Genomic DNA, 26,369 nt, shown 5'->3' on the forward strand with positions numbered 1-26,369 from the left:
TCCCGCCGGGCCCGCGGCGCGCTGAGGGGGCGCCGAGGCTCGCTGTCACGTGGGGCCGGCAGCCGCCGCCGGTCCTGTCTCCACAGCCAATGGCGCGGGGGCCGCGCGCGCGGACCGCCAACCGCCGCGCGGCGCACCTGGCGCCGCGGAGGGGCGAGGGCGGCCTGGAGCGGAGCCCGCGAGGCGCTGCCGCCGCGCAGGTCGGTCCCGGCGGGCGGCGCGAGCCAGGCCGGGGGCGGGCTGCCTGCGGGGGTGCTCGGCGGAAGGGTCCCGCCTCAGCGGGCAGGGCGGGCTTGCGCCGCTGCCCGGGCGTTGCGGGCGTCCCCAGGGCGCAGGCTCGGCGGTGAGGCGGCGGAGCGCTGGGCCGCTCTCTCCCGGGGGCAGCGGCGGGCAGGAGGCAGGGCGGCGGGGCGCGCAGGCTCCCGGCGGCTTCTGGGGCGCTGCGGCCGTCTGTAGAAAGGAGAGATCCTTCAGGAATCCTGCTGCGGGTGCGACTGCGATGCCTGTTGCTTCTCTTTCGAAACACTTTGCTATTGCTGTGAGAGTTAAGGACTCCACGCTGTTGAGAAGACTTTTAAATAGACTCGGCTTCTGTAAGTTAAATATTTATTCTCACAGTGAGCAAAGCTTCGAAACTCGAGTTCAACTAGCAGTTCAGCAAATAAACCGTTTTATTGACGTGGAACAGTCGATTCGGAAGCTCTGCTGCCAGTAATGACATCCAGTTGCAGCCAGGTTCTTCCCCGAGGTGGGAGTGAGGTGTTCTCCCCCCGCCCCCGGTCTGTCATTGGAAATTAATTCAGAAAAGAGGTATGTGGGGGAAATCATAGTTAAAAGGGTGTTCAGAAACGAACAGGCTGAAGATGAAACTGGCTGTTGTCGGCTGTTTTACCAGTGCAGAGATGAGGGAGGTAAGAGTATGAGGAGATGTCGAGGGATCTCCAGTTTCATTGTTCAGCACTCATCCTGCTGCTATGATAAAAATACTCCCCCCCTCCCCCCAGCATTTACAAGAATAATAAGGGATCACACCCCTTTGTGTATGATCCTTTGTTCAGTTTTTCGTGGGGCAAAACAAGATGTTAGGTATTAATTTGTTAGGTCAGTAACTGTGGATCTGACTATGTAAGTGAAGTGCACGTACAACACATTGTATTTCCATAGTCATAAAGGTTTTCTACAATTTTGAATTTTTAATTGCAGGGTTTGGCAGGAGGGGGAAAAGAGAGGGGTGTTTTTCTGTGTTGTTTTTTTTTTTAAACAGGAGGATGTGAACAGGTGCATGAAGGGCTTTGTTCTGAAACTTGTACAGGAATGTGGAAGGAGTAGATGGGAGACCAAAGAAGGCTGAATTTCAGCTTTCTGGGTTTATTGATTTACATTGCTTTTGTGACTTTGACTTGGATCTGCTATGTAAACTTAACTAAAACCAATAAATTGTTGCACTTCCTTATATCTTCCTAATGGAGAAATGCTTGGAGTAGAACTCGGTATACCAGCAGGGTGAAAGGACAAACTGGGACAAACCTAAGCAAATATGGTTGTTTTTAAATGATATGGATTTACTATTTGCTGATAGTCCCAGTTGGAAGCAATTGTAAGGGCCTCTTGAACAGAAAGGAAACCCAGCGTAAGTTAGACCAGAGGGAGAATTCAAGAGAACTTTAGGTTTGTCTTCAGGACAAGTATAGCTTGGCAACAGAATATGAGGGGAAAGTAATATATGAAAAGAAGTCGTATAATTTGTAATATATAAAATAATTTCAAGTTCCCAGGAATGACTTCAGCTGAAGTCTAATCAAGACTAATCTTGCCATTGGCTGCTGGTGTTTATATCTGTTGTAGACATGCATGGTATGCCTGTAACTGTTTCAAACTAATTAGCATCGCTTTTGAAAACTTAAATGCTTTATTTACCGAAGCCAGGTAATAATCAAGTGTCTTGGCAAAACTCACAGCAATTTATCTATCGTACATCTGGGACTCTGCCCTATGGGAAGCGTCAGATTAAAGGGAGGGGGCGGAAATTATCCTGTGTGGCTGAAGCATGGTAGGAGTTGGGCTGGGAGCATTGTTCCCTGGTTCTGCGTTCCCTTGCTGCTTTCATCTCCTGCCCTAGGAAGCTGAGGAATGGTGGCAGAGGGCACTGCTGCTGCCATCTTTATTTCACTTCAGCAGCCCCATCCATATTAGGACTATGCTAGAAGCAGGGAAGACAGGAAAGAAGTAGGGAAGACATACAAAGAGATGGATAAGAAGCACTGTCCTCCACTCACTCCTACTGTAGATGGTCTCACTTCATGCTTGTTAACGCCGTAGCAGCAGTGTGGAAAAGTGATCAGTGTGTGTAAACAAAGGGAGAATACATCAGTGTAGGCATAAACTAGAGGAGTGCTTTCTGGGTTTGTGAATCAGTTCTCCCTGCTTCCTCTCATGTTTCTATCACACTGAGTCTCTCTCTTACCCATGACTGTCTATGCAGGCTCTAAGGCAGCATAACGTGACTTAGTGTGGTAGAGTGTTTGAACAGAGGGTGGGAAGAGAACAGATGCAAGAGAGTAAGTGAAGACCTTAAGAATCACCTTCCCTGAACACTTAGTCAGTCAGCAAACAAGAGGGAAAGGCAGAGCAAGAATGTGCTATGAGGGCAAAACATGGGAAAATAAAAAAGAACAAAAGATAGTGACCCACCTTTCCCCCCCCCCCCCCCCCCCCCCCGGGTGCAGCTCTGCTTCTAGCTCTCATTTACCTAACTTGTTTCCTTTTTGCCTCTTTCCAGTCTCTCTCTCTTAAAAAAAAAAACAAACTCCCACAAAAAGCACTTATCTCTAGACACTCCTTTCACTCTTATTAGACTATTCAGAGACAGTCCAGAAACTTAGTTCACTTTCCCCACAGCTAGGGATTTGTTTGAGCCTTTCAGCTCAAACAAATGAGGGCCTTGACCTTGTAAGGTTAATAAAGGACTATGCTCATACAGGTAACGCAGAGTCTTAGTGGGGCTTTGCTAGTTAGCAAAAAATCCACCTTCCCCTGCCTGCCACCCCATCCCCCCAAAAAAGATATTCACAGAAATAGGATGAAACCATCTTCTTGCTTTAGATGTTCATAGTATGATTCAGAGGATTTAGCATTTATCAAAGCAGAGAAATGATGCATAAGGAAATCTGTTTTGTGATAACAATCATTCAGTATAGATGCAAACATGTTATCATTCGACATACTGTACCAAGCAAGGCTTTTCTGCATTTTCCAGAATATATGCATATAAGAGTGTAGAAATAGTAATGCAACAGAAGATGACATTATTTAGGGCAGTAGATGAGAACTTTTAGAAGTCACTTTTCTGTTGTGAAGTTGCATCAATCAAATCTTTCAAGATGTTTATCATCTCAGTTTGCCACCTTATCCTCAGAGTTCAGTGAATTCAACTTTTTAAGGTATAGTCTTGAAATTCTCGTAAGCTACTAGGTGAAGTTTAGCCAGCAATGGCTGCCTGTGGAGACATGCTTGATCAGTTACCAGAATTCAGTAGGTGCGTATGAAATCATTTAGCTTTAGTAATTTAATCCCTTGAAAATTGGGAAGTTTAAGGTATGAACTGTTTAAAGTTCTCTAAATTTTCTCCAGTTTTCTCTTGTCTATTCTGCTGTCAACTCACCTGTTACTCTGACGAGCTGAAGAAACTGAGACTCCCACTTTTGGACAATCTATTTTCTAGCTTTGTCTAAGCACCAGTTCTTTGTCAATCAAAGACAATAACATGTCTTTGATTAACTGTGACAGCTTGAATTTCTTCCTGCCATCCCGTTACAATGTTTTATAGTTCTTCTTCTTTTGAATAGACGCTCATTAAGCAACAAAATAAAGGTGGGTTTTTTTTGTAGCTAGATGCCTCTACCTGTATGTTTTAGCACAATGTTATTTCAAGTCTCTTGTGACCTTGAAACATTAGTTACCTCTTTTGTTTCCCTGCATCTTCATGTGTTTATGTGCTATAAAACCATTTCCCAATAGCACTTTGCTCTTATTTGGCAATTCATTGATACAGAGAACAAAGAAGTTAAATTACGAAGATAATTCCTTTCTGAAAAAAACATAAAAAGTAAATCCTAATGGCACTGTTGCCAGTCTAGGTCAGTTTGTGGATTTTGTGTTTATACTGTGCATCTGCCAAGTTACAATATAGTGGTTTAAAAGACTGTAACCATGAGCTGGATTTTAAACTCTAATTTGATAACTTGTAAAGCAAGATTATTATGAATATTGTGTAGCTTACTAGTATCTCTGGAAGACCCGTAACCCAAAGCTGCTGAGCGGAAAGAACTGTATGTTTTCTTACTGATCAAAGAGGAAAATTTGGTATCTTCACATGCATAAGACAGTATTAACATGCAGTTTCCCTGTTCTGCTTCCTGAATTCATCAAATAAATAATACGATCTCAGTTATGTAGGATGCATCTTTCAGCATACTCTTGGAGAGAATGCTGTTCTTATCTATGGCAAAGAATGGATTTCCAAGGCCCCAGTGCTCTCCTGCTCTGAAATTTTTCTTAGATTTCTTGCTGGGAGCATGAATCAGTTTAATTATTTATTAAATAGGTCCCTAAATTCATGGAACCTAGATCAGTTTTGTGCCATTACAGTTGTAAAGTGGATGCTATCCTAAATGAAATTAATAGAGAAGTGTTTTGCTTTATAGAAGGAATTACAGCCACAGTTCCAGTAGTGACAGGTAAAACTGTGAAAATTATTCTTGACATTCTAGGTGTTTTTCTGTTGTTGTTTTTTTTTTTTTTTTTTTTATTAATTTCATAAGTTTTTTATTTTTTCCTTCAAACAATAAAGTGAAGTCACTATTTCCTGTACTGGTAAGATATTACATACTCTGTGATATTTCTGCAGAAAACTGGAAGAACCAAAGATGCTTAGTGTGTGAATGCATATTTTCTTTAAGCTCTTGATACTGCTGTTTCAAACTGAATGAGAGATAATGAAGATGCTCTTCAAAATTGCCATAATGAGTTTTGTCCAAAGAATAACCCATCAAAATTGGAGCAGACAGGAGAAAATTATTTCTCTGCCAGCTGATCAACAAACTAACGGGTAGCCTTTAGTGTTTTTCTCAACTCTGTGTATGTGATATGTAAAATATATATTTTTATATTTATTTTGTATCCAAATGAAAATGTGTATTCATCTGTTTAGCTGAATTATCCAAGTGAAACCTGAAGTAACTGAAGATTGAAGTTGAGAATTGAATACAGGGAAAAATAGAGCACTTTGTAGTTTAGAGAGGGGAAAAGATGAGAAACCCAATGGTAACCAGATAGTATGTGATAGACAACATGCCTGGAATGGTAAATGATGGATCTGACTTCCAAAAAGTTGCAATGACAGAGCATGAACTACTGATTGTATGAGAGATCTTTTGCAGATCACCCAAGCACATGGTGCTAAATTGATGGTGGTTTCCTGAAGCAGGAATGAATTTGGAGAAAACAGATGAGCAAGCCTGATTCTGCTTCAGCAAAACCTTGAATTAGGCTGGAGAGGTGAAAGAAGACTGAAGGCTCAAAGTCAAGACATGCTAGATAGAAGAGAAAGACATGTCCAGAGCCTGGCCCTGTTACAAATGTTGCTTACCAAATGCTGAATGTGAGTCTTGTTTTCATTAGAGCAACGATGTAAGGTGTATGAATATTCATGCAGAATGATTCACTTGTTGGCTATATCTTCATACTCTTTAAGATCAACACATTGCGTGCCAGTTAAAGTAATTACTAAAGATAAATCTAAGATGCTGAATTCTAATCTGGATTTCAAGCACGGACAGTATGGGAACTTAAGTTTTACTTTATCCTCTTCTGAAAACAAGTCTGGTTGGTCTCCACGTTCAGAGGTGACTTAGGTGGGGATTCCTTCTTGTTTCTGTCTGTACTGCTCGTACAAAGACATTATTTTGCTTCCAGTTTGCACTATTTTCAACCCAAAGTTTATTTCAGAAGTCCTAGTTTGACAAGGAAAATATTTGCAAAGTTTCCCTTGAGTATAGCAGATCATATTTTTATTCAACTACAATACAGTGCAAATGGTAGCATCTGCTTTGATAACCATAATGAGAACATCTTATTCTAATGATACTGCAGTAAGATTTATGAATCCATTTCTGTGGTGATGTAAACTAATGCATGTAATCCAGTCAGCTCCTAAACTGAAGTATTTTGATCTTTCACTCCAGAGAAAAAAAATTTCTGTAGCAAAGACCTTGGGGAGGCAAGTCTGACATCTTACGTAGACAGGAAACCAGCACAAACCATCCTGCGAAGCAAAGTTTTTGCATTTCACCTGGATGGTATTTGCTGTGTGCAGTATTAGACAGGGGATGTATTAAGATCATCTTGCATAAGACTTCTCTGTCTTTTACTTAAAATGTTCTATCATTCTGTAGTTCATAATGAGATTTCTGTTAAGCCATCTTTGTCCTATACGTTCAGTGCCTTGGTGATATTGCAGCCAATGTTAACCTGTATGCTAATAAAAACAAGCTCTTAGGAATTGAAGTAGGTGATCTGAAGAGTTGCCTTCCAACCTCAGCTATTCTGTGATAACACTCCCGTATAAAACTTCATAAAACCATTCTCATTAGGTTTAAGTGCAGGTCTTCACAGTGCAGTTAACATAAGCTCTTTCCTAAACCTCTTTTTTCAAGTTTTTGTGCCCAGCCTAAGTTATGAAGTTGTGTCTTGATTTATTTACGATTATAACCTTTCTATATGCTTGGTAGTGAGGGTACAAGTGAAAAATCACATAAGCATGGATCTTCTTCCAGTGGCCTTACCATCACTCCCTAAACAGTTTCACTGGCAGATTTGTGATCACCCAGCAGACCGAGACAAAATATGACAAAAGTTACTGGATCTTGAGATGTGTTCAGGACACGCAGTAACAACTTCAGAAATAGAGAGACCGTGGGAAATGTGGCAATAGCTTCAACCCAGGTGCTCAGACAGGGTGCCCAGCTACCCTTGTTAACTGTGCATAAAGTGTACTTACTACTCAAAAAAAAAACCAAAACAAAAAACCCAACCCCCACTCCCCAAACAAACAAAAAGCCCTCCTCTAGCTGAACTTAAGATATGTTTATGCAAGTGCTATGTAAGCATATATACATGTATAAGTAAAGTGTTTGTTGTAAGCTCTTTTGTGATACATACTTTAATAGTTGTTTCAAGAAGGGAAGAACAAATCTTAAAATTGGAGCTACTTGTACAGACCAGAAACACAGACTATTTGTAAAGTGTCAATGAAAGTAGGATGTGTAATTCTATTAAAGAAGTTGTTAACTGCATCTGAAAAAAATCAAAAGGAGTCAGGTAAATAGTTTGCTTTTCTTGAAAGTAGTCTTCTGTAATGAAAACTATATATACAAAGTATTTTAGTGTTAGTATGGATTATATTAAACCTGACAAATCTCAGTAATAAACATTATAAATGATTAGTTACCTGTTTCTTGAATTAAAATGTTCTTCAATGTAGGAAGCTGAATGTATCCAAAGTAGTAATTTTACCTGAAACTGAAAAGAACAATTTATGGTCTGGTCTGGCAAACTTCATATGTACAGAAGGAAAATCATATTAGAACCTTTTGTTGCTAGAAGAAAGGAGAGTTGTTATAACAAGCTTTTGTGCAAGAAAAAGATCTGTTCTGGCCTGCTTTGCAGAACATACTGTAGTGTTGTGAAAAATACATAATAGTCCACAATAGTTACTCACTTATACTTTCTCCAGTGTATGCTACACTTCATAATAGCTGTAGATTAGGCTAAGCATTAGAAAACTGTTGTAAGAATTGTGGTCCAAATCTGTTTTACTTTGATTGTATCCTCTATTTTAATTATGAAATTTGGTAGCATCTTCAGTTTCGCTTGTAGATTGTTAAGCCCAGCTGGTTCTCATTTCACATAAACTACTTGCAGAAGACCAGACTGGAGAAGACTGCATTGTTTTTTAACGTAGGAAGTGGAGTTTGTGTTCAAAGTAAATGATTTGGTATGGAGGGAATTCTTGCTCTAGAATGAATTTAGTTTGGATTCACCAGTTCTTTGTAGTTTTTTTTTATTTAATCAAAGCTTCTGATTATCAAAGGACTAATTGTGGAGGACAGGACTAGCAGCTGCTCACTTCCATTGGAAACTCAGATTTGGGTACTCGGAAGCAGAGGTTCTAGATTAGTTGAGTCTGATAAAACTGCCATGCTAGGCAGCTAGCCTAGTTTGCCAGGCAGTATGCCTGTAAATACAATTTTTCACTGAATCTATTGTATTTGCTTTCCTTAACTAACAGAGTAAACAGTGCTCCTTCTGTCATGGAGCATCCCTTATGAAAGGCAGGCTAGTAGAGAAGAAACAATTTCCTCATGACAGAAGAGTAGTTCAATGTTTGTTGAAATGACCAGATTTTTCTTTTCAAGTGGAAAAGAGTGTATATATGTTTTTTCAGAATTAATAAAACTGTCTTGGATATTTCCACATGGAGTTTTTGAAGACCACTGAACACAGGGGACTAAATCTCTCATACAGTCCTACATATCATGTATATTTTATAAGGATAAATTTAAGTTCATTTACCCTTGATAACATGATTTGACATGGAAACTTGTTCATTTTACGTTTGTATAGAACTGAGAATGAATGCCTTGAAATGGTTGGCAGACACAGTATGGGCTTTGTGATTGGTAAGAACTTGAGAATGCCTAGCATGGTTGATAATAAAAGGTATGACTTACAGGGTCGTGTGCCATTGAATGTATCTAACTTGTAGAAGCAGCATGCTTGACAGTTCAGAACTCTTTGCTAAGCCTATAAAATTGCACCCAATACTCAAAACTGGATATACAGTCACCCAAAACTTACTTGTTTTAGTTGTGGCAAGAAGAGCGGAAACAGTAACAGGAATAAAGGATGTCACATTTTTCTTGCGACCTGTGATAATGTTTCTTCACCTGGGAGATACTACAAGTTTCTCTCACCTATGTGAATCTTAAAAATGCTAAATGTTGCTTTTGGATGTTGAGTTACTGTTTTGTCTGTCTTGCAACATTGCCTCTCTGTATAATGCTTTTTCTCGTAATTAGAAAATTATGTTAATCCATTACTTGTGGAAGGTAAATAGAACAGGAGAATATATCATTCTCAGATTTAGAAATGATCTGTGGCACAGTGTTTGATACAGCTACTTCCTTACTTGTTGGCCAGTTCTGCAAGGAGTAAGATGTCCCATATTCGGAACAATGGAGGAACAAAATCAACAAAATTTGTAATTTTAGATCAGGATTTAATTTGCGATGGAGAATTTTTGCCTCTTTGATATACATATTCTTTAGGCAGAGAAAGACAAAAACTTGAAGACAGCCTTTTCCAAAGATATTTTCATTAATCTTCAGGAAGCAATCAATATAAAAATGTTTTGTTTATAAGCATTAAACTGACATAGCTGTTAAAATGTATATTTTCATTGATGTGATGAGTAATGTGGAATATGGTGCTTTTCATAGTGACCCATTTGTTGTTCCTAGTTTGGTGCTTTTAAGCCAAGCAGATTCACTTATGATGAATTTGCTGTTTCTAGCAGAAGTATGTTTTTCCTTTCTTTGTTTCCCACAGACGCTTTCCTCAAAATAGCTAGTGGAGCTTAAATTTATATGGAAGTATTTGATACTGTCAGTTCCTGTTAGTATGAATTCAGCATGTTTGTGTTCACAGACGCAGAGTGGGTCATATTAAACCAGCCTAGTGATGTTTCCAGTTATTTATAAAATGCTGCACAAAATGTTTCAAAGAGGGAAAAATCCTAATGTGAAATGAAATTTTACACAGTCAAAAAAACTGTCATTTTAGTAGATATCAGGATGTTGTAGGGGAGAAAGAGGAATAGGACTGGAAAGAGACTGTAAGACAGTGGCATGAAAAAGTGAGCAGTGATTAGCCACTGTTTTTTTTTTTTTTTGTAGTGTCAGAGCATTCATTGAAAAATGATACAAAATGGATCTGAAAAGAAATCAGCTAAATCTACAGAGGGTAGGTCCTTCAGCATTTATGAAACATGACAGTTCCTATCCAGACTGTGATTCATGAAGTCTCATGCTTGCTGATTATTGAGAAAGATGGAGTGGGAGACTGATCACTATCCACCTGTGCTGCACTGAACATCATTAGAGACAGAGCACTGGGGCAGACAGACTTATAGTCTGAACGAGCATGACTGTTCTTACAGTGTCGTAAGAGTTCCAAAAATACATAGCCATTTTTTGCCTCTGAGTCATATGAATTTGATGGATACCTGTCTTGATTACGCTACAGGCAGTACTAAATAGAAGTCGAGGCACGAGGACCAGGGACTGCATGGGTTCTAAAAACTAAGCCAGTTGGCTGAGAAGTGTTTGCTCTTTGTTGGCAAAGCAGCTGATTTTTACAACAATCCTCTGTGTACATCAAGGAGCTGACAGAAATTGGACACTGTGAGCAGATTTGAAAATTGGACCTCCTTAGATTTCTTTGAGATGTCAGATCTTCTGGCCCTGTGCTAGCACTGGCCTCCTTCAGTGAAACATCTGTGTTTTCAGGCTAATATTCCAAATGGTACCTGCAGAAGTTCATGCAAAATCTGTTCCACAGTGCTCATACACACTTCTGTATCTCTAGTGGGGTTTATACACATGTACTGAATAGATTCGTAAAGGAAGTTATTAGTAGTGCTTATTCTGCTGAGTTGGTTCCATAACAGCTTAACGGGCAAGAAGAATGATTTCCATTTATAAAACCTACTGAAATGCAGGAAGGCAAACAAAAATTTAACACCAGGATTTTCCATAAGAGACTGGCCTGATCCAGTAGGTTGTCGTGACCAGGCTGAGAAGCCTTTCCTTCAGAGAGATTTGAAAAAGCCTGAGAACTATTTATGAACCATAAGAAATGTTATTCCAGATTCTCCAGTTTTAAAGAATGTTTTTTCCAGCAGTATAGTTTGTCTAAATATTTAGGATTTTTATAGAGGATAACTTTGAATACTTCTGTTAATCATATATGCCTAATCTCTCTCAATTTCTGTCAAGGTCTTGTCCTCTGTTTTATGCTAGGGCAATGAGTTCATTCATGCATGAATTCTGTGTTTACTTTTATTACCATTTCTCACCTTTCAATTTACTAGGGCATGAATTTACTTTCACAGAATCATTCATTATAGCATTTCTCCACTAAAGTTTTTCAACTCTTACATGTTTTTGTTGGTTTGGATTATTTTTTTTTTGACGGGGGGCGAGGGGCTGGGGGGGAGGGATGCAGCTTCCCAGGTATTAGATCTGGACTTAGGTAACTTAGAAGACCTAGTTGAAATGTTGAACTGCATGGAAGAATATTTGAAGCTGTGACCTTGAGGCCAGTGAATACCTGAGATCAGAAGGGATAAGAAACAACATGGTTTATTTTGTATGTCAGAATTTTGAGTCTAACTCTTCTTAATTGTAATATTTTTATAACTAATGTGAACTGTAGTGTCAAATCTGACTTTTGTATGCCATTCATCTTTGCATTTATTTTAAGACCAGAAATGTTCACGTTTTGGTTCATAAACTTTCCTCTCATTTATTTTAGCAGGTAATGCTTTATTGCTGAAGTTTAACTCCAAAACATTTATTCATTGTAGCTTTTTGATGTTTCAACTGGCTAGAAATTGGAACTAGTTAGATGAACTAAAATAATGAGGGTTTTTTCACATAATAATAAATAATGAATGTAATTTTGGTTTTGGTTTTAAGATTTGCAAAGTCAGAAGCTACATTTCCCTTTATACTCTGTAACAAAGAAAAAACATATCTGATAACAATTAACATTACATTATGAAGTGCTTTTCTAAGCTTTTGTGAACAATGTTTAAAACAACACGGAAGGAATGAAGGGCTTTCTGCAGTTCATAGAACTGCTATGGAGAGGAGCTGAAGAAACCTCACTTGGCACATGCTGTTGTCAGTGTCAGCTTTTAACTGTAAGGATGAGACTTTGTACAAACATGAGTCAGGAAATTTGGTTATGGTACCAATAGCAACTGTAACTTAATATCCATGAGTCCTGTGGAGGAGTTACTATGAGGCTATTTGTATTCTTAAAGTATCATAAAGTATCAGCCAGATCATTTAGCATATTTCTAAGGGTGCTTTCATTTTTCCTTCCCACAAAATTGAAATTCAGACTCTTATTAGCAGACTTAATGGGTTTGTTTTTGAAAACAGATGTTTGGCCTTGACTTTGCTACTTCATAATGGAGTAAATTTAACTACATTCAGTACCCTTCATATTTTAAATCAAATTATTTAGAATAATATGTTTAAAAGCAGCATAGTTCTTACTGCTTGCCACTCTTAACTTTTATCAGCAGCACACAAACGTGGTGCCAGGGTTATACCCAGCTGCCTACATAAGGTAGTTTAGCTTATTTAGTTAATGAGCTTAGTTAGCTCATTTTCAACATGGTCGTATTGTACTAGTACTGTGCTTCTCTTAAGCATGTCCCTTTATATAAGGGCTCCCAGCAATATGTTGACTAGAGACTTTACCAGTTCTTCTACCATCTACTTGAAATAGTTCAGTATCAGGTCTTTGTTCAACTTTGGCTAATCTATATTTCTCTCTAGAGCTTCCCTCCACCCTTAGTGCGGACCTTTTACACCTTCTAGCTGAAAATAAGTGGGGTTTTTTTTTTTATTCCCATTCTGCTTATTCTTAAAAAAATCTCTATATATATAGTCTTGTTTTCATTTATTATATAAAGAGTAATCAATGAAGGAAGGCTTCTGTTTATCCTTCTGCCTATTCCAATGAAGCATGTGAATGGGAAATAGAGCAAGTAGTGTCTTTACTAACACATAAATTAAATTTAAGCTATATTCAGAAGAATACAGTTTCTGGCTGGGTAGTCCTGGAGGATGCTATGTAAGTAGTGTTCCTTAGGCTGTCATTCTAGTGATCATCAGAAATTCTTCTGTTCCCAGCAGCTGTGGATGGTTACTTAAGACTAAGGATTAACTTAATTGGAGAGGTATGCCTGGTTCTAAAAGGCCAGGATCCAAATATGTATTTATAACTTTTGTATTGGATGGTGTCATGAGAACTACCAAGCCAGGTCGGCGAGATGGATCAGCAATTGTGTCCTTGTGGGGTGACTGGATACAAGGTGGCATGGGGCTGGGGGAGAAGCAAGGTGGCAAATGGCAGGGGTGGAAATTGTGCGCATTTGTTCATTCTAGCTCAGGAGTCATCTTGCAGCTGAAGAAAGCATGGAGAACTTCTGAAGCTTACCCAAGCCACTTGATATTTTATTATACCATTAAGTACAAAGCAATGTGGTACTTGAATTTGCATCTTTAAACAGTTTACAAACAGGTATTTATTCATCCCAGAAACAAGGGTGGTGGTAGTTAGTTATTAGCTGTGTCTTCTAAATGTAAGCGGAATTTGTAGGCCAGCCAAAGCACTAATACTAAGGCAAGATATGGATTTCAAGAGTTCTTGTCAAAAACCACACCCCCCTCCATAACTGATAAAATTTGCAACCTCATTATTAGGAGCAGCCTTGGAAAAACATCTGACTTGCGAGTTGCCTGAATGTTCACATTCTTATCTCTGGGCAGCTGCTGGCTCAAGGCAGCCATGAAAGATTAAAATTTAATTAAGGCCTTTCATAATTCGGAAGAACATCTTGCTCATAGTGAATGCGTCTGTTAAATATTATGTTCTTTTTGGACACAGTAAGCTATAGTTTTATATAAAGAAAGTAGGTTAAGAAATTTGCAAGGGAGATTTGCTCTAAGCACAATAGTTCTACCAGAGATTTTTCATTTTATTTGAAATGCAAATCTCAGATTGGGATTTATAGGGTAAAGCTAGCTAAGCAAAATAAATTTAGGGCATTCAGACCAGTTTCCTCTGTCTGCACTTCCTGTAAGATCATATTACTTAGGTAATTATAGCAAACAGGGTTGCAATATCTTTATCTGTGGGCTGGGCTCTACATTAGTATGAGCATGTGGCTTAGAAAGGATGATAATAATTTAGACTTACGTCTGCTTAACAGTAAAACTTTGGCTATTAATATCCAGCAATTTTTACTGATCAGGCAATAAAATAAATTATTTTCTTCTTAGGGACCTGAAAAGGTGAGTAAATTGGTTCTTGTATTTTGGTGGTATATAAATTAATCTGATAAATCCTGGAGGTTATAATTTGCTAATATTAAAGCTTGTACTGTAATGTTAGAGATAGTGTTTGTTCAGTCCTTGCCAAAGCTGAAAAAACTTATTTTTCAAAATATAGATATATTTTTATATAGGTAGATATGTCATGGTGTTCTGCATCTGTTGATGTCATTCAGGAACAAAAACTGTACAAGGAATTGCAATTAAAATGCCAGCAAATAGATGGGTCTTGTTTGAGGCATTCAGCATGCCTTGGGATTGATGTAGGTGTCTGGTTATTTAATAATAATAAAAAAAGAATCCACAGTTACAGATATTTCTACAGGACTAGATCAGAAATTGTAACTGAAAGCTTAAGAGATCTAACAAGCCATTTTCATAATATTGCTCAGAACAGTCAAACTGTAAGAAGGGAGTGTCTGGGAAAGTAAAACTTGCCTGAAGCACAAGCAACAGGTCTGTCTAGAAAAAGATGTCAAGCAAGTAATATTACATTATTGCTCTGGAGCAAAGAACATTGCTTTTATTTTTAAATCGTTGTTTGATCAGCAGGTTTTACTCCAGCTTAATGCAGTTACGCAGCAAAGATACTGTGGATACAGATTAGAAACACGCAGAGTGTGGAGGCTGGGAGGAGATAGAAGACTTAGGTCTGGTGGTACATTTCAGCAAAACTTCCTGGTTTGTGCCAAGGTCTTGATTGAAGGTTTTTCTATAAGTAATATTTCAAATTTGTAATGTAATGTGTTAGCATTTTCTGTACCTTTTTCACTACAGATGGTCAAATACTATATTTGATGTTCAGAAGAAACGGTAGTTCTCCATTTCTTTTTAATAACCACTGTGTATGGCTCTAACTGCTTTAAGAACACTGAGCAGGAGCTTACAGCACAAGTAAGAGCATGCGGTGCAATCTAGTAATAGAAACTCTATGATATTTGTAGTATTTGTCACTCTTTTTCTCCCTTCTAATTTTGAGCCAGTCTGCTGTCCTGATTTACCAATGCAGCTGGTGGCCTTAGATTTCTGGGGGAGTGGCTGGTGGCCACATCTGCCAAAAAGGCAAAGTAGCCTAGGTGCCTCTTTGACAGCTGCTTACTGTAGGTGGATTTCCTTTCACAGAGGTGTTTATTACCGATGTTATGGTTGCTTTGAACAAAGAGAAATATTGCAAGGAAAGAGGCTCATTGCAGTTGAGAATCAGGTATCTCTAAAGCATTTAGTGAATCTACTAAGCTACGGGCAGGTAAATGTGACAACAGAAGATTGAAATCTATCAAAAACAACAAATTGAAGCAACAGAATCAGTGGGAGTGTCTGTAAAGTTCACATGTGTAAGCATTCTGAAATTTAAACTTTATATCAGCTGACTTAATGACGTTCCAGATTATTCTGAGCATAATTTGTGTTATTTCCAATACCGTTAAATGAAATATTAAGGTCAGATGCATTTTCGTGAAATTCTGTTACATTTACGCTTGTTCATACTTAAATTATTATTTTGACAAAAATTGAGAGACCAAACCCAACCATTCATTTACATTAATCTTTGTCTTGGGTGACACTAAAGATTTTTCTTCCATTTTCTGCTAAGGCATTCTCATATTGCCCTTCAGATCAGTTTGATCATTCCTCGCATCTGTCCCTTTAGATATTGATGTTGTATACATTGACTAGAATGGACATAGGACACACACCTTACTGATAACGCAGAGATTGTCAATAAATTAACTTTCTTTGTGTATATTTCACCATCACTATGGAGAAAAGCCTGTGTCTCAAGATTCTTAGTTTGTAAGAGAAGCAAATAATTTTGACTTGTTAGTAAGAAATTTTCTGTTCCACTGGGCTTGTTACTGAGATTAAGCATTTCTTATGATACAGTAATTAGAACTCAGCCTGAATGGTACTTTAAGGGATTTTTAAAAATTTTTTCTGACCGTCTCTCTGAAACAAAAAATAGGTAAGCTTTTATTTTAAAGCTGACTTTATCTTCTGGCTACTGATTCTACATTCTAGTGTTTAGGCAGGCTCCAACGGAGACAGTAAATGTGGGTGGTTTAGCCACCAGTCATACAGTGGTCATGGTGGACAGTGCCTGAACTGTCACTGGATAAACACAGTATAAAAATGTTGTAATCTATGTGATTTCCCATTAGGCATTATTACAATATTTAGTGAAATTCAAAATAATTGATTTCTTGGCATAGGTAATTGTGTGATAAAGATTAGTGAAATTTCCGGAGCATTGGAATAATCGACCCCACAAATGTGTGACCGTTGCCTATACACTTACCTACAATGTGCATAATTTGAAGGATATCTCTAGCCATTGTCAGACAGGTGTCTTTTGTGATGCTTAGAAAGCAGGTTTGAATCACAAATATAAAAACTTACTGTATCAGAATATTGAATGTCAAAAGACTGAACTGCACCCTTCATGGAAGGGCAATCAAAATTCTGTGACGCATTAAAGGCTTTGTCAGTATTTTGAGCTGTGTGTTAGAGCACTGCAAAAAATATGTATGAGTAGAATCCCTCTTCATCACTGTGTGGGCACTGGTTTCATACTTCAGCGATGAAGTGATGTGTAAAAGGGCCTTATTTCAGAGAGATTTTTTTCACTGGCAGGGAAATGGACAGCATAAATTCTTTTCCCCTTTGAAATGTCGTCTGTTGACTGATGACTGCTACTTGACTAAGAGTCCAGCAACACCAACTCACAAGTAGAGACTAATTTTGGAACATTTTGTGTGTTATCCTTAATGTCAGATGGTAACATGAATATCTTTAATCCTGTTTTAAAGAGGCAGCAGTAACTTCAGAAACTTCATACTTGGGCTATTTTGGTTATTGGAACAGACAGAGCTGTATTTACAGTGTTATGAAAGAAGTGGTAGAAATTTTGAATGGGGATAGAGAAAGGAGGAGTAAAAATAATTTCAGAATTGGCTTTACTCTTGAGGCAGCAATCAAAAAGCAGAGCTCCTACAGAGTTCTGCCTACAGGTTAAGTGTGTTTTTCACCATGTGTTCATTCCTTCATTGAAACCTAGTCAATCCTCTTTTTCCCCATAGTGCAAAAGGTTGAAATGCACTGAACTTTGAATCTAGAAAACCGTTGTTAAGGAAGAGGGGTGGGGAATCTCAAGCTTCCAGTATTTGAGATTGTTTGGTGTTCTTTCCATCTGCATTTCCTTGTTTTAGTAAAATCTCTTAAAAAAAAAAAAAAAAAAAAAAAGAATGAAAGCCTCGGAAATCTCAGAAATCCCAAGTCATCTGTCAAGAATAAGAACAATCTAGTTAGTTTTCATATTACTAGGCTGCATTTTTGCTAGTGTGGACTTTTGCTCATGTGGCATAATTTATAATGCAACAGTGACATGTATTTTTCTATCAGGTCTGGTTTAGTGTAACACAGATGATTTCATCTGTCTTTTCAGTAGAAGGAGTAAAGGTCTGAAGAAATCGCAGATGATGGCTTCTGACGCTAGTCATATGCTGGAAGCAGCTTTGGAGCAGATGGATGACATCATTGCAGGTATAATAGTGCTTTATTTTACACCAAACTATTTTGAGATTTAAAAATGTTTGTCTCTTTCCCTCCTGCAATTTTCCTGTTTGTTTTTTTTACTTTTTAATTATTATTCTCAATTTGTCAAGTTCTCTGTGACACACAGATTTCTATGGTTCAACAGTTATGTGAAGAAACTTTAAAGTAAAATAAAGGAAGAAAATTCACAATTCCACCTCAGACGTGAATACTGAAGTAAAAGAGATTTCTTTTGCTCTAATGCCATATGGTAACTTAAACACAGCCTAATTTGTGTGGTAACATTCCATATTGCATGTGTCTGTTATTTCAGTATGTCTTTGAAAAAAAATTTCACTGAGGCTTCCAGTTAGCTGGATAGTATATATCTGTATTTTACACACACACACACACACACACACACACACATAGATACACATAAATACATATATATAAAAATATACATAATTTTATTTATGATGTGTATATTTAAAATAACTTACCTATTAATTACCTGCATGGCCTAATAAGTTAGAACACATATCTTTTTGTTGACATTTATATCCAGGAGTACAACTATGAATTTCTTTTTACATAGCCTTCCACTAGAAAGGCATATGATGCAAGACAGAATTTGCTGTCTTTTCGTGCTCTCATGGTAAGGCAATTAAAAAATTTTCTCTCAGTGTTACAGCATCCAAGAAGAGAAGTTGATTTCTGTGGTTAGGACTTAGTAGCCTTGGGGTTTGTGCTCAAACACCATTCAGTATGAGCTCCTAAAAGAAGTATCTGGGTAGGGCCATGATCTCACTTGTGCACAATGGGAAAGCATTCACTAAAGCTTTATACATTTAAATAGTGACACCCATGCTGTACCTTCATTTTTTTTTTTCCCCCTGATGGTGAAGATGATGATATCAGCCTCTTGTTGCTGCAGTTGTGCTTATTCTTGCCTTTCTTCCTGCTCTTCTAGTAAAGCTTTCTATCCAGAGACTAATATGGAGCTTCAAATATTACCATCAGACTAGTCGTGATTAGTCATTATCCAAGATTTTAAGTTTAAAGAATCTCTAGATTTTTCTCATCCAGACGAGTCTTCATTTTATTCTAAATGTGCAAGCTTTAACAGACTGCTAAGATATACAGAAGTGTAAATGTGGATATGTGATAGATACAACTCCACCAATAACATTTCACGCCAATGGAACAAGTTAGGCAAATAGGAAAATTTAGATATGTATTTCCTTCTCCCTTCTTTTTCTGAATGCAAAACATGATTCAAACAAGATTTTAACCAACAGAAGTTAATTGGGATTTTATTTTTCACATCTTACAAAACACATAAACAGCTAGTCAGGACTTCCCTCAGATATGTAAAGAGAGAAGAAAAGCAAGTCCCAAACCATAATTCATAAACTAGGGAAACGAAATAATTTCTTAGCCATTGCAAACCTTGGGTTATGATCCCGAGTAGTGCTACAAAAGAGCCAAAGTAAATAGAAGCACATGTCCTTTTAATTATGCTATGAAACCTGTGCTCATAAATCACCTGCATTCATCTGCAGATTTTAACTCAGTATCTCTCTTCTGTGATGATTTATACATAGCCCAGCACATGTTGGTGATATCATGGATGCGCTGATGATTCCATTCCTCAGGAAAATCAAGAGAAAGAAAAGCAGGCATGTTCTATTTAAATTGATATTCATATTAGACAGTTATTTTCTTCCAGTAGTTGTCAGAGCTTTGTGGTGTATTGTCATTGGAAGGAGAGCATTATAAAACTTGTCATGATTTTGAGGATTTTTGGGTTTGACGTTCCATAGGATTTCATCTGCTTCAGTCTTTTGTGTTAATAGATCATGCTTCCAACATATCTCAAATTGTCCAGTATCTCCTTTTATGAGTAATAAAAGACCATGTATTCAACAAACAGGTCTATTGCCTTCCTTATCTGAGCAGTGCTGTTTTGTTTAGAAAAAAATTCAATTTTACTTGAAGATGCCATTTCATATTCCTTTCAGAAAAGTTTTGCAGACTTACAGGCTGTATGGTTTTTCCACTGAAAGTGTAACATTGCTACTTAGTAGTGTTTCCATGAATAGAAGCTCTGAAAAATAGCTGTTGTGGGGCTGGTTCTGGTTAAGACAATAGGTGTTTAGTGTTGGGTATATTTTCCATGGTATGGAAAGGTAGCCTTGTAATATGTGACATAAATTATTAAATGACAATATATGACTGCCTAAGAAAATCACACATTTCATGCTAGAAGAACAATTGAGGTCAGAAGCCAGATTTGAGTTTTTTGGTTTAAATATTCTTTTTCTTTTTCCCCACTCCTTTTTCAGATTGTTTGTGCCCACAACATTTTAGGGTATAATCTTGATAAATAAGGAACAGAATTAATTTGTTCCAGGCTTCCAAACAACAACACTTTTATTCCTCTCACATAGTTGCCATGATGGTGGAGACAGTGATACGGAGAAGCAAGGCAAATGATGGAGGAAATATTCTGTGTGAATCAGCAGATTATATGTCGCTTTCACAGCTGTTTTGTAGTGGTGTTGGTGCCCAAGCTCTAAAACAAAAGGATTCAGGCATGCTAGTGGTATGTAGACTGTTTCCACAGTGCATGGATAGGTCATGAGCAAATTGGCAACCTCTTCAAGAGACTTGACTTTATGACTTCACTTTGCTTGTATTTTTAGTCTAATGTCCACTGATATTCAGTATAGTATGGAAAACAGGCTTATATAAAGATATTTAATGGGAAAAGAACCAAGATATTTCCCAGACAATGCACCTGTCAAGCAAGTCTCATCAATGTTAATTGAAGACTTCCCATATGATTTCAGAATTGTATTTACCTGTACCAATAAAAAATCATATTGTTTTATTCCTTTACTGATTTTTAGTTCTAACATAAAGTAAAAGCTCAATTGGGTGGGAAGGTTGTTTACCTTATTTATTTATATATTGTTTTTTTATTACTAGAAATGGATAAGACATTTTAAGATAGGTTGAGTTAAGTCTGTTCTGGTCATTCCCCTCTAATGTTCTGTGTTCCAGAACTGTTTATTGAATATTCTGGTATGTTTGAAGGACCAAATATATCTGCTGGAGCCTATGCTTGGATACAGTTATTATCCCAATTTGTCTCAAATTGAGGAACATAGTAATTATTCAAGTTTGATTCTCTCTAATTCAATCCAGTAAGCTTCTGTATGCAATTTGGACAGGGACTGGAAAACAGCAATATTCTGTTGTCCTGTATGGCAAGAGCACAAATAAAGTAGGAAACTCTTTCAGCGGCGGACTGGAGGACTGTCATGAAACAAACCAAGGCTGAGAGTCTTCTAACTGCAGATTTATACGTACCATATGACGCAAAGACTGGAGAAATCATCTGTGCAAATGTAGCTGCTCATAGAACAGTCTAGAAACAGCAAAAAATCAACTGTTCAGAGCTTGTGCGATTTCAGTTCATTGTACCCAGATTCCGTGGATATCTCTAGGTAGCGCTGGATACAAGACTAAGGCTAAACTTCATGAATATTGGAAACTTGGGTGGCTGATGAAAAAGATGTTTCCTTTGAAACAAGGCCCAAGTGGGTACTAGGAGAGCTATGCTCTTCTCTTGGCCTCAGAAACCTTTGCTTTAGGCACAAAATTAGCATTAATCACTATTTTAGAGAAGTGAGAAATCCAGAGATGTGTAACTTGCATTGGTTAATTTTTGAAGCTTGAGTAGATGTGTATATGCATACACTCAAATGCAGCATTTTCACTCAAATGCAGCATTTTCACTTTTTAATGAGAAAGCTATCCTGATTTCTTTTATTAGCTGTAGTTACTATTAAATTATTAGATTATTGTCTTGTCCTTTAAGGTAAGAACTGGGCATGCAAATATATATAATAAATATTTACAGATTTGCAGTCCTACTTTTAGCCTTCAAATTTTAAGTCATATCCCTTACTCCAAATGTTAGCATAGCTCATACAGGATTCTGATTAATCCAAATAAAAAGTCTCACTGTAGACTGGGCATCTCAGTGCAATATAAAATATATTAGTGTTTAGAGTGCATGAGGGTAGGATTGTGAAGCAAGATTAACAAATTGATTTTCATTGGGCTTGATCAAATTTGACAGATAGGTCAGTGTTCCCAAGTCTTTAATGCCTCAGTACATCTGTACTGATAACCCACCCTCATAGCCATATAAATTAGTCACGCTAAATGATTAGCCTTATTTGACTAAAATAGCAAAAAGGGCTAATGTGATTGTCAATGAACATATCCATTAGCCAGAATGACTTGCACTCCAAACAGAGGCTTTCTCTAAAGAAAGCGCTCATATGTCAGATCTGTCTATGCATTCTTTATCTGAGATGCCTGACTTTGGCGTTACTTCGCAATGAGGTTTGACCAAGTCATGACTTTCCCTTTTATTCAGCTTGTACTATAACTTGTTAAAATGTGTTTCTTTATAGGACTATAGATTTTTATTATTTTTTCTTTGCAATATATCCTAATGAATTAAAATAATTTTTATTTTACGTTTTTTTTATATCAAACTGCTTCTCTCTGTCAACATTCTGGAATTCCATTATTTCATTTTGTGAATAATGACCATAATTGTAAGATCCAAAACCTCCTGTCACAATATAATAGTCTGCTGCAGCTCCAGCGTCTCTTCAAATTCATAAAGTAATCAGTGTAATTATTGAGTTTCCTTTTAACCAGAGCTCCTGCAATTATTGCTTACAGAAAAATAATGAGAAAGTTAAATGTGTTATCACATGGGTATGTAGTGATGTTTCAGTATTAGTACTGACAGATTAAAAAATACAAATAAATAAGAAGTTTGTCAAGAAGTTGTTGAAGTATGCATGTTTAAATTCCCTTCTTTTGAGGTGGCAGAATGCTTGTTTTCAGTTCATCGCTTTGGGGTGTGCTACAAACCCAACCACTTCCCACCCCTTGCTAAAAAAGACGCCTTTAGAGGAAATGATGCTCGAGATAAACGAGATTTTAGTTCAAGTTGAATATGTTTTTCTCACGGGATCTATTTGCCAGAATTTGAAGGAGGACCTGTTTGTGGGGGTTTATGAGGTTTTTTTCTTCTTGTTTTAGACCATTATAATTTTATTATGACAATAGTAGAGTTCAAGTTCCAGAGATACGCTATGTTCCTGGACGTGTTAGATTACTAAACCACCTCTAGTTAAGTGATTAGAACTTGGATTAAAAATGCAGAAGTGGACAAAAAATACTGACACTATTGTTTGAATCCCTTTGGGTGGATTTTGAGTTTTGTGGAATAAGGTTTTCACTGAGTTCCTACATAAACAATAGTTAATCAAAATATTTTCTAGTGACCTCATCCTTTACCCAGGAATAGTCATACACATCATCACAGGACACGTTCAGAATGTAAGGACTAGTCTCACAGTAGTTTAAGTGAAGAAGATAGACAACTCTGTTCTGCTTCATAAGAGACAGAAATTGTCCAGACCAGACAGAAAGCACTTAATCCTATTTTTTCATGATGGCGGGGGGAGATTTCATTTGAAATACACGCTGGGTGCACGCAGCTGATGGGCAGGACGAGCCTCTTGTGATTGTGTAGAATGACTAGAGAATAGCTTCTATTTTTATTTTTCAATTTGTATACTTCCAGATGGATTTATATTTTTATCACTTATGTCCCATTCAGGTTTCACAGTATTTTTAAGTTCAGAATTTAGTTTCTATAGTAAAGGTGTATAGCTCTTTATAATTTTAATACAGAGATCTTTGTAGAATATCATTTTAAAGCACTGAATTGACACAGACTATAGTTGAAATAATGATAAGGGAAACAGAATAAATTAAATAATGAGCAATTTCTTTTGTTATAGATCAGAGTAATTGAACAGCAACAGCCACAACAGTTTTCTTGTATTTTGTAAATAAATTGTAATTGTGTTAATAGGCTGTACTTCAGTTATGATTAGTGCATTTCCCTTTTATTTTCTGTTCTTTTTCAATCAATAATTTAGGCTTTTTTCTGAACAAAAGAAGTAACTTATCTACAGCACTTGTTTATCTTGTCACTGCTATGCATGAACTAAGGTGAGCATTTGTGAAGTTTTGCAATATAAGATACTCTAGTGGCTTTTTGAAACCATGAGCTAAAGCATATTTATGCATAGATCTTCTATCAATAGAGATAAAAAAAAGGAAATTAAATAATAAATTACTTTAAATCAGGTCTCTGACAGAGAAATACATAACTTCCTGTCATAACAGTTCCAGAAAATTACGTATCAAGAATATTGTGAGCAGAAAAAAAAGACAAAAATGATGACCTTTAACCATCCTGGAAATTACAGGGGAAAACTTAAAAACACGAGTATTTGGGGTTTACAATTTGTAGTTCAACATTTATCTTTATTTTATAACATTTCTTATGTCTTGTAAAGTGCTGACACAGCTTCAGATACTTGACTTCGGAAAAGCTAATTAGTTGATTCCTTAGATGATGTCAGCAATAACAGATTTATAACAATTTCAAATCTTTTAAACCTTTAAGAATATAGCAGTTCACTGTCTTTCTACTATTTCTAGTTAATACGTAATTTTTCACGTCAGCTTGGGTTTGTTAACAACATCCAAGACATGGCCTCACAAACGGTGTGCACACTTGCGTAACCATTACAGCCATTTGATACTATATTTTGTAGGGGCTTTACACATGCTGTAGCCTTGAGGTTAACACCTTACATAGCTGTTCAGGTGCAGTTTTGATCTGTGATTTAAAAGCAGGTGAAAATCACGACAACTTGCATGTTGATTGTGCATGTGCAGCATTGTCTCATTCCTTACCCAGGGTTGCCAGAGCAACCTGAAGTTTGGAATTTCCTCAATTTTGAGTGCTTAACCTTGCAAGAGGTCATTATAGCTATTTGGGCTACTGTCCCAAAACATGCTTCCCATACTTTCACTATCCGAAGCATATTTTCTCACAGACAGTAGGGGTCTGAGCACAAGATAGAGTGAAGACTCCCTGAATTCTGTTTGGAATTTTGTTCTGATGGATTCCGTCTGTAAACAGGGCAGTACTACAGAATCTTATGGAGCTGAAAGCACTGACAATTTGTCTCCTATAAACACTTACTGATTTTTTACAAAAATAGATGTTTAAAATTGTTTTGTATAAGACAATTGTCCTTTGAAGGTCCAAGTCAAACAGGGATTTACTGATCAAGTTGGTCTTTAACCTCCCTTCTATGTGTTCCTGCCTTTACAGAAAAACAAGTTTTCTTGGAAATAACCATTAAGACCAACTCAAATGGAGAAATCTTTGCGTCTGAAATGCGCTACTTTAAATTCTTTGACAGTAGATAAACAGTACTGTCAGTATAAAACAACAAAAATACAGTCATGACACAGACACCTACATCAGCATACCAAAAATGCAGTACTGCATTGGGTTTCACAGAATCACAGAATGATAGGGGTTGGAAGGGAACTCTGGGGACCATCTAGTCCAACCCTCCCGCCAAAGCAGAGTCACCTAGAGCAGGTTGCACAGGAACATATCCAGGCAGCTTTTGAACGTCTCCAGAGAAGGAGACTCCACAACCCCTCTGGGCAGCTGTTCCAGTGCTCCGTCACCCTCAAAGTAAAGAATTACTTCCTCATGTTCAGGTGGAAACTCTTCTGCTTCAGTTTGTGCCCGTTGACCTTGCCCTGTTGCTGGGCACCACTGAAAAGAGTCTGCTCCCAACCTTCAGATATTTATAGGCATTTGTAAGATCCCTTCTCAGCCTTCTCCAGGCTAAACAAGCCCAGCTCCCTCAGCCTTTCCTCATAGGAGAGATGCTCCAGTCCCCTCATCATCCTCGTAGCCTTCCGCTGGACTCTCTCCAGTAGCTCCTCATCTTTCTTGAATTGGGGAGCCCAGAACTGGACACAGTACTCCAGATGAGGCCTCACTAGGGCAATGTAGAGTGGGAGGAGAACCTCCCTCGACCTGCTGGCCACACTCTTAATGCACCCCAGGACACCATTGGCCTTCTTGGCAACCAGGGCACACTGCTGGCTCATGGTCAACCAGGACACCCAGGTCCCTCTCTGCAGAGCTGCTCTCCAGCAGGTCCGCCCCGAGCCTGTACTGGTGCATGGGATTATTCCTCCCAGGTACAGGACCCTGCACTTGCTCTTGTCAAACTTCATCAGGTTCCTCTGCGCCCAACTCTCCAGCCTGTCCAGGTCTCTCTGAATGGCAGCACAGCCTTCCGGTGTACCAGCTGCCCCTCCCAGTTTTGGATCAGCAGCAAACTTGCTGAGGGTACGCTCTATCTCTTCATACAGGTCCTTGATGAAAAAGCTGAACAAGACTGGGCCCAGTACTGACCCCTGGGGAACCCCACTAGTTACAGGCCTCCAAGTAGACTCAGCACCACTGATGACAACCCTCTGAGCTCTGTCATTCAGCCAGTTCTTAATCCACCTCACCGACCACTCATCCAGCCCATACTTCCTGAGCCTTCCCTAGGAGGATGTTATGGGAGACCGTGTCGAAAGCCTTGCTGAAGTCTA

General features: G+C 38.0%; 1 protein-coding gene across 6 annotated transcripts in view; it reads left to right on the forward strand.

The window, feature by feature from the left end:
* The first annotated feature begins 391 nt into the window (after positions 1–391).
* Positions 392–26,369, forward strand: part of PPFIBP2 (PPFIB scaffold protein 2) — a 109,003-nt gene continuing 83,025 nt past the window's right edge. For 2 of the 6 annotated variants that reach the window (XM_075427609.1, XM_075427610.1), the window contains exon 1: positions 394–593. In XM_075427609.1, the coding sequence (XP_075283724.1) occupies positions 500–593 (94 nt within the window). In that variant the 5' untranslated portion in view covers positions 394–499. Of the gene's footprint in view, positions 594–5,542; positions 5,660–17,691; positions 17,790–26,369 lie in introns of those variants that run through there. The other 4 variants (XM_075427611.1, XM_075427606.1, XM_075427607.1 and 1 more) reach the window with 4 other exon arrangements.

Source organism: Opisthocomus hoazin, chromosome 7, assembly GCF_030867145.1.
Source record: "Opisthocomus hoazin isolate bOpiHoa1 chromosome 7, bOpiHoa1.hap1, whole genome shotgun sequence".
NCBI lineage: Eukaryota > Metazoa > Chordata > Aves > Opisthocomiformes > Opisthocomidae > Opisthocomus > Opisthocomus hoazin.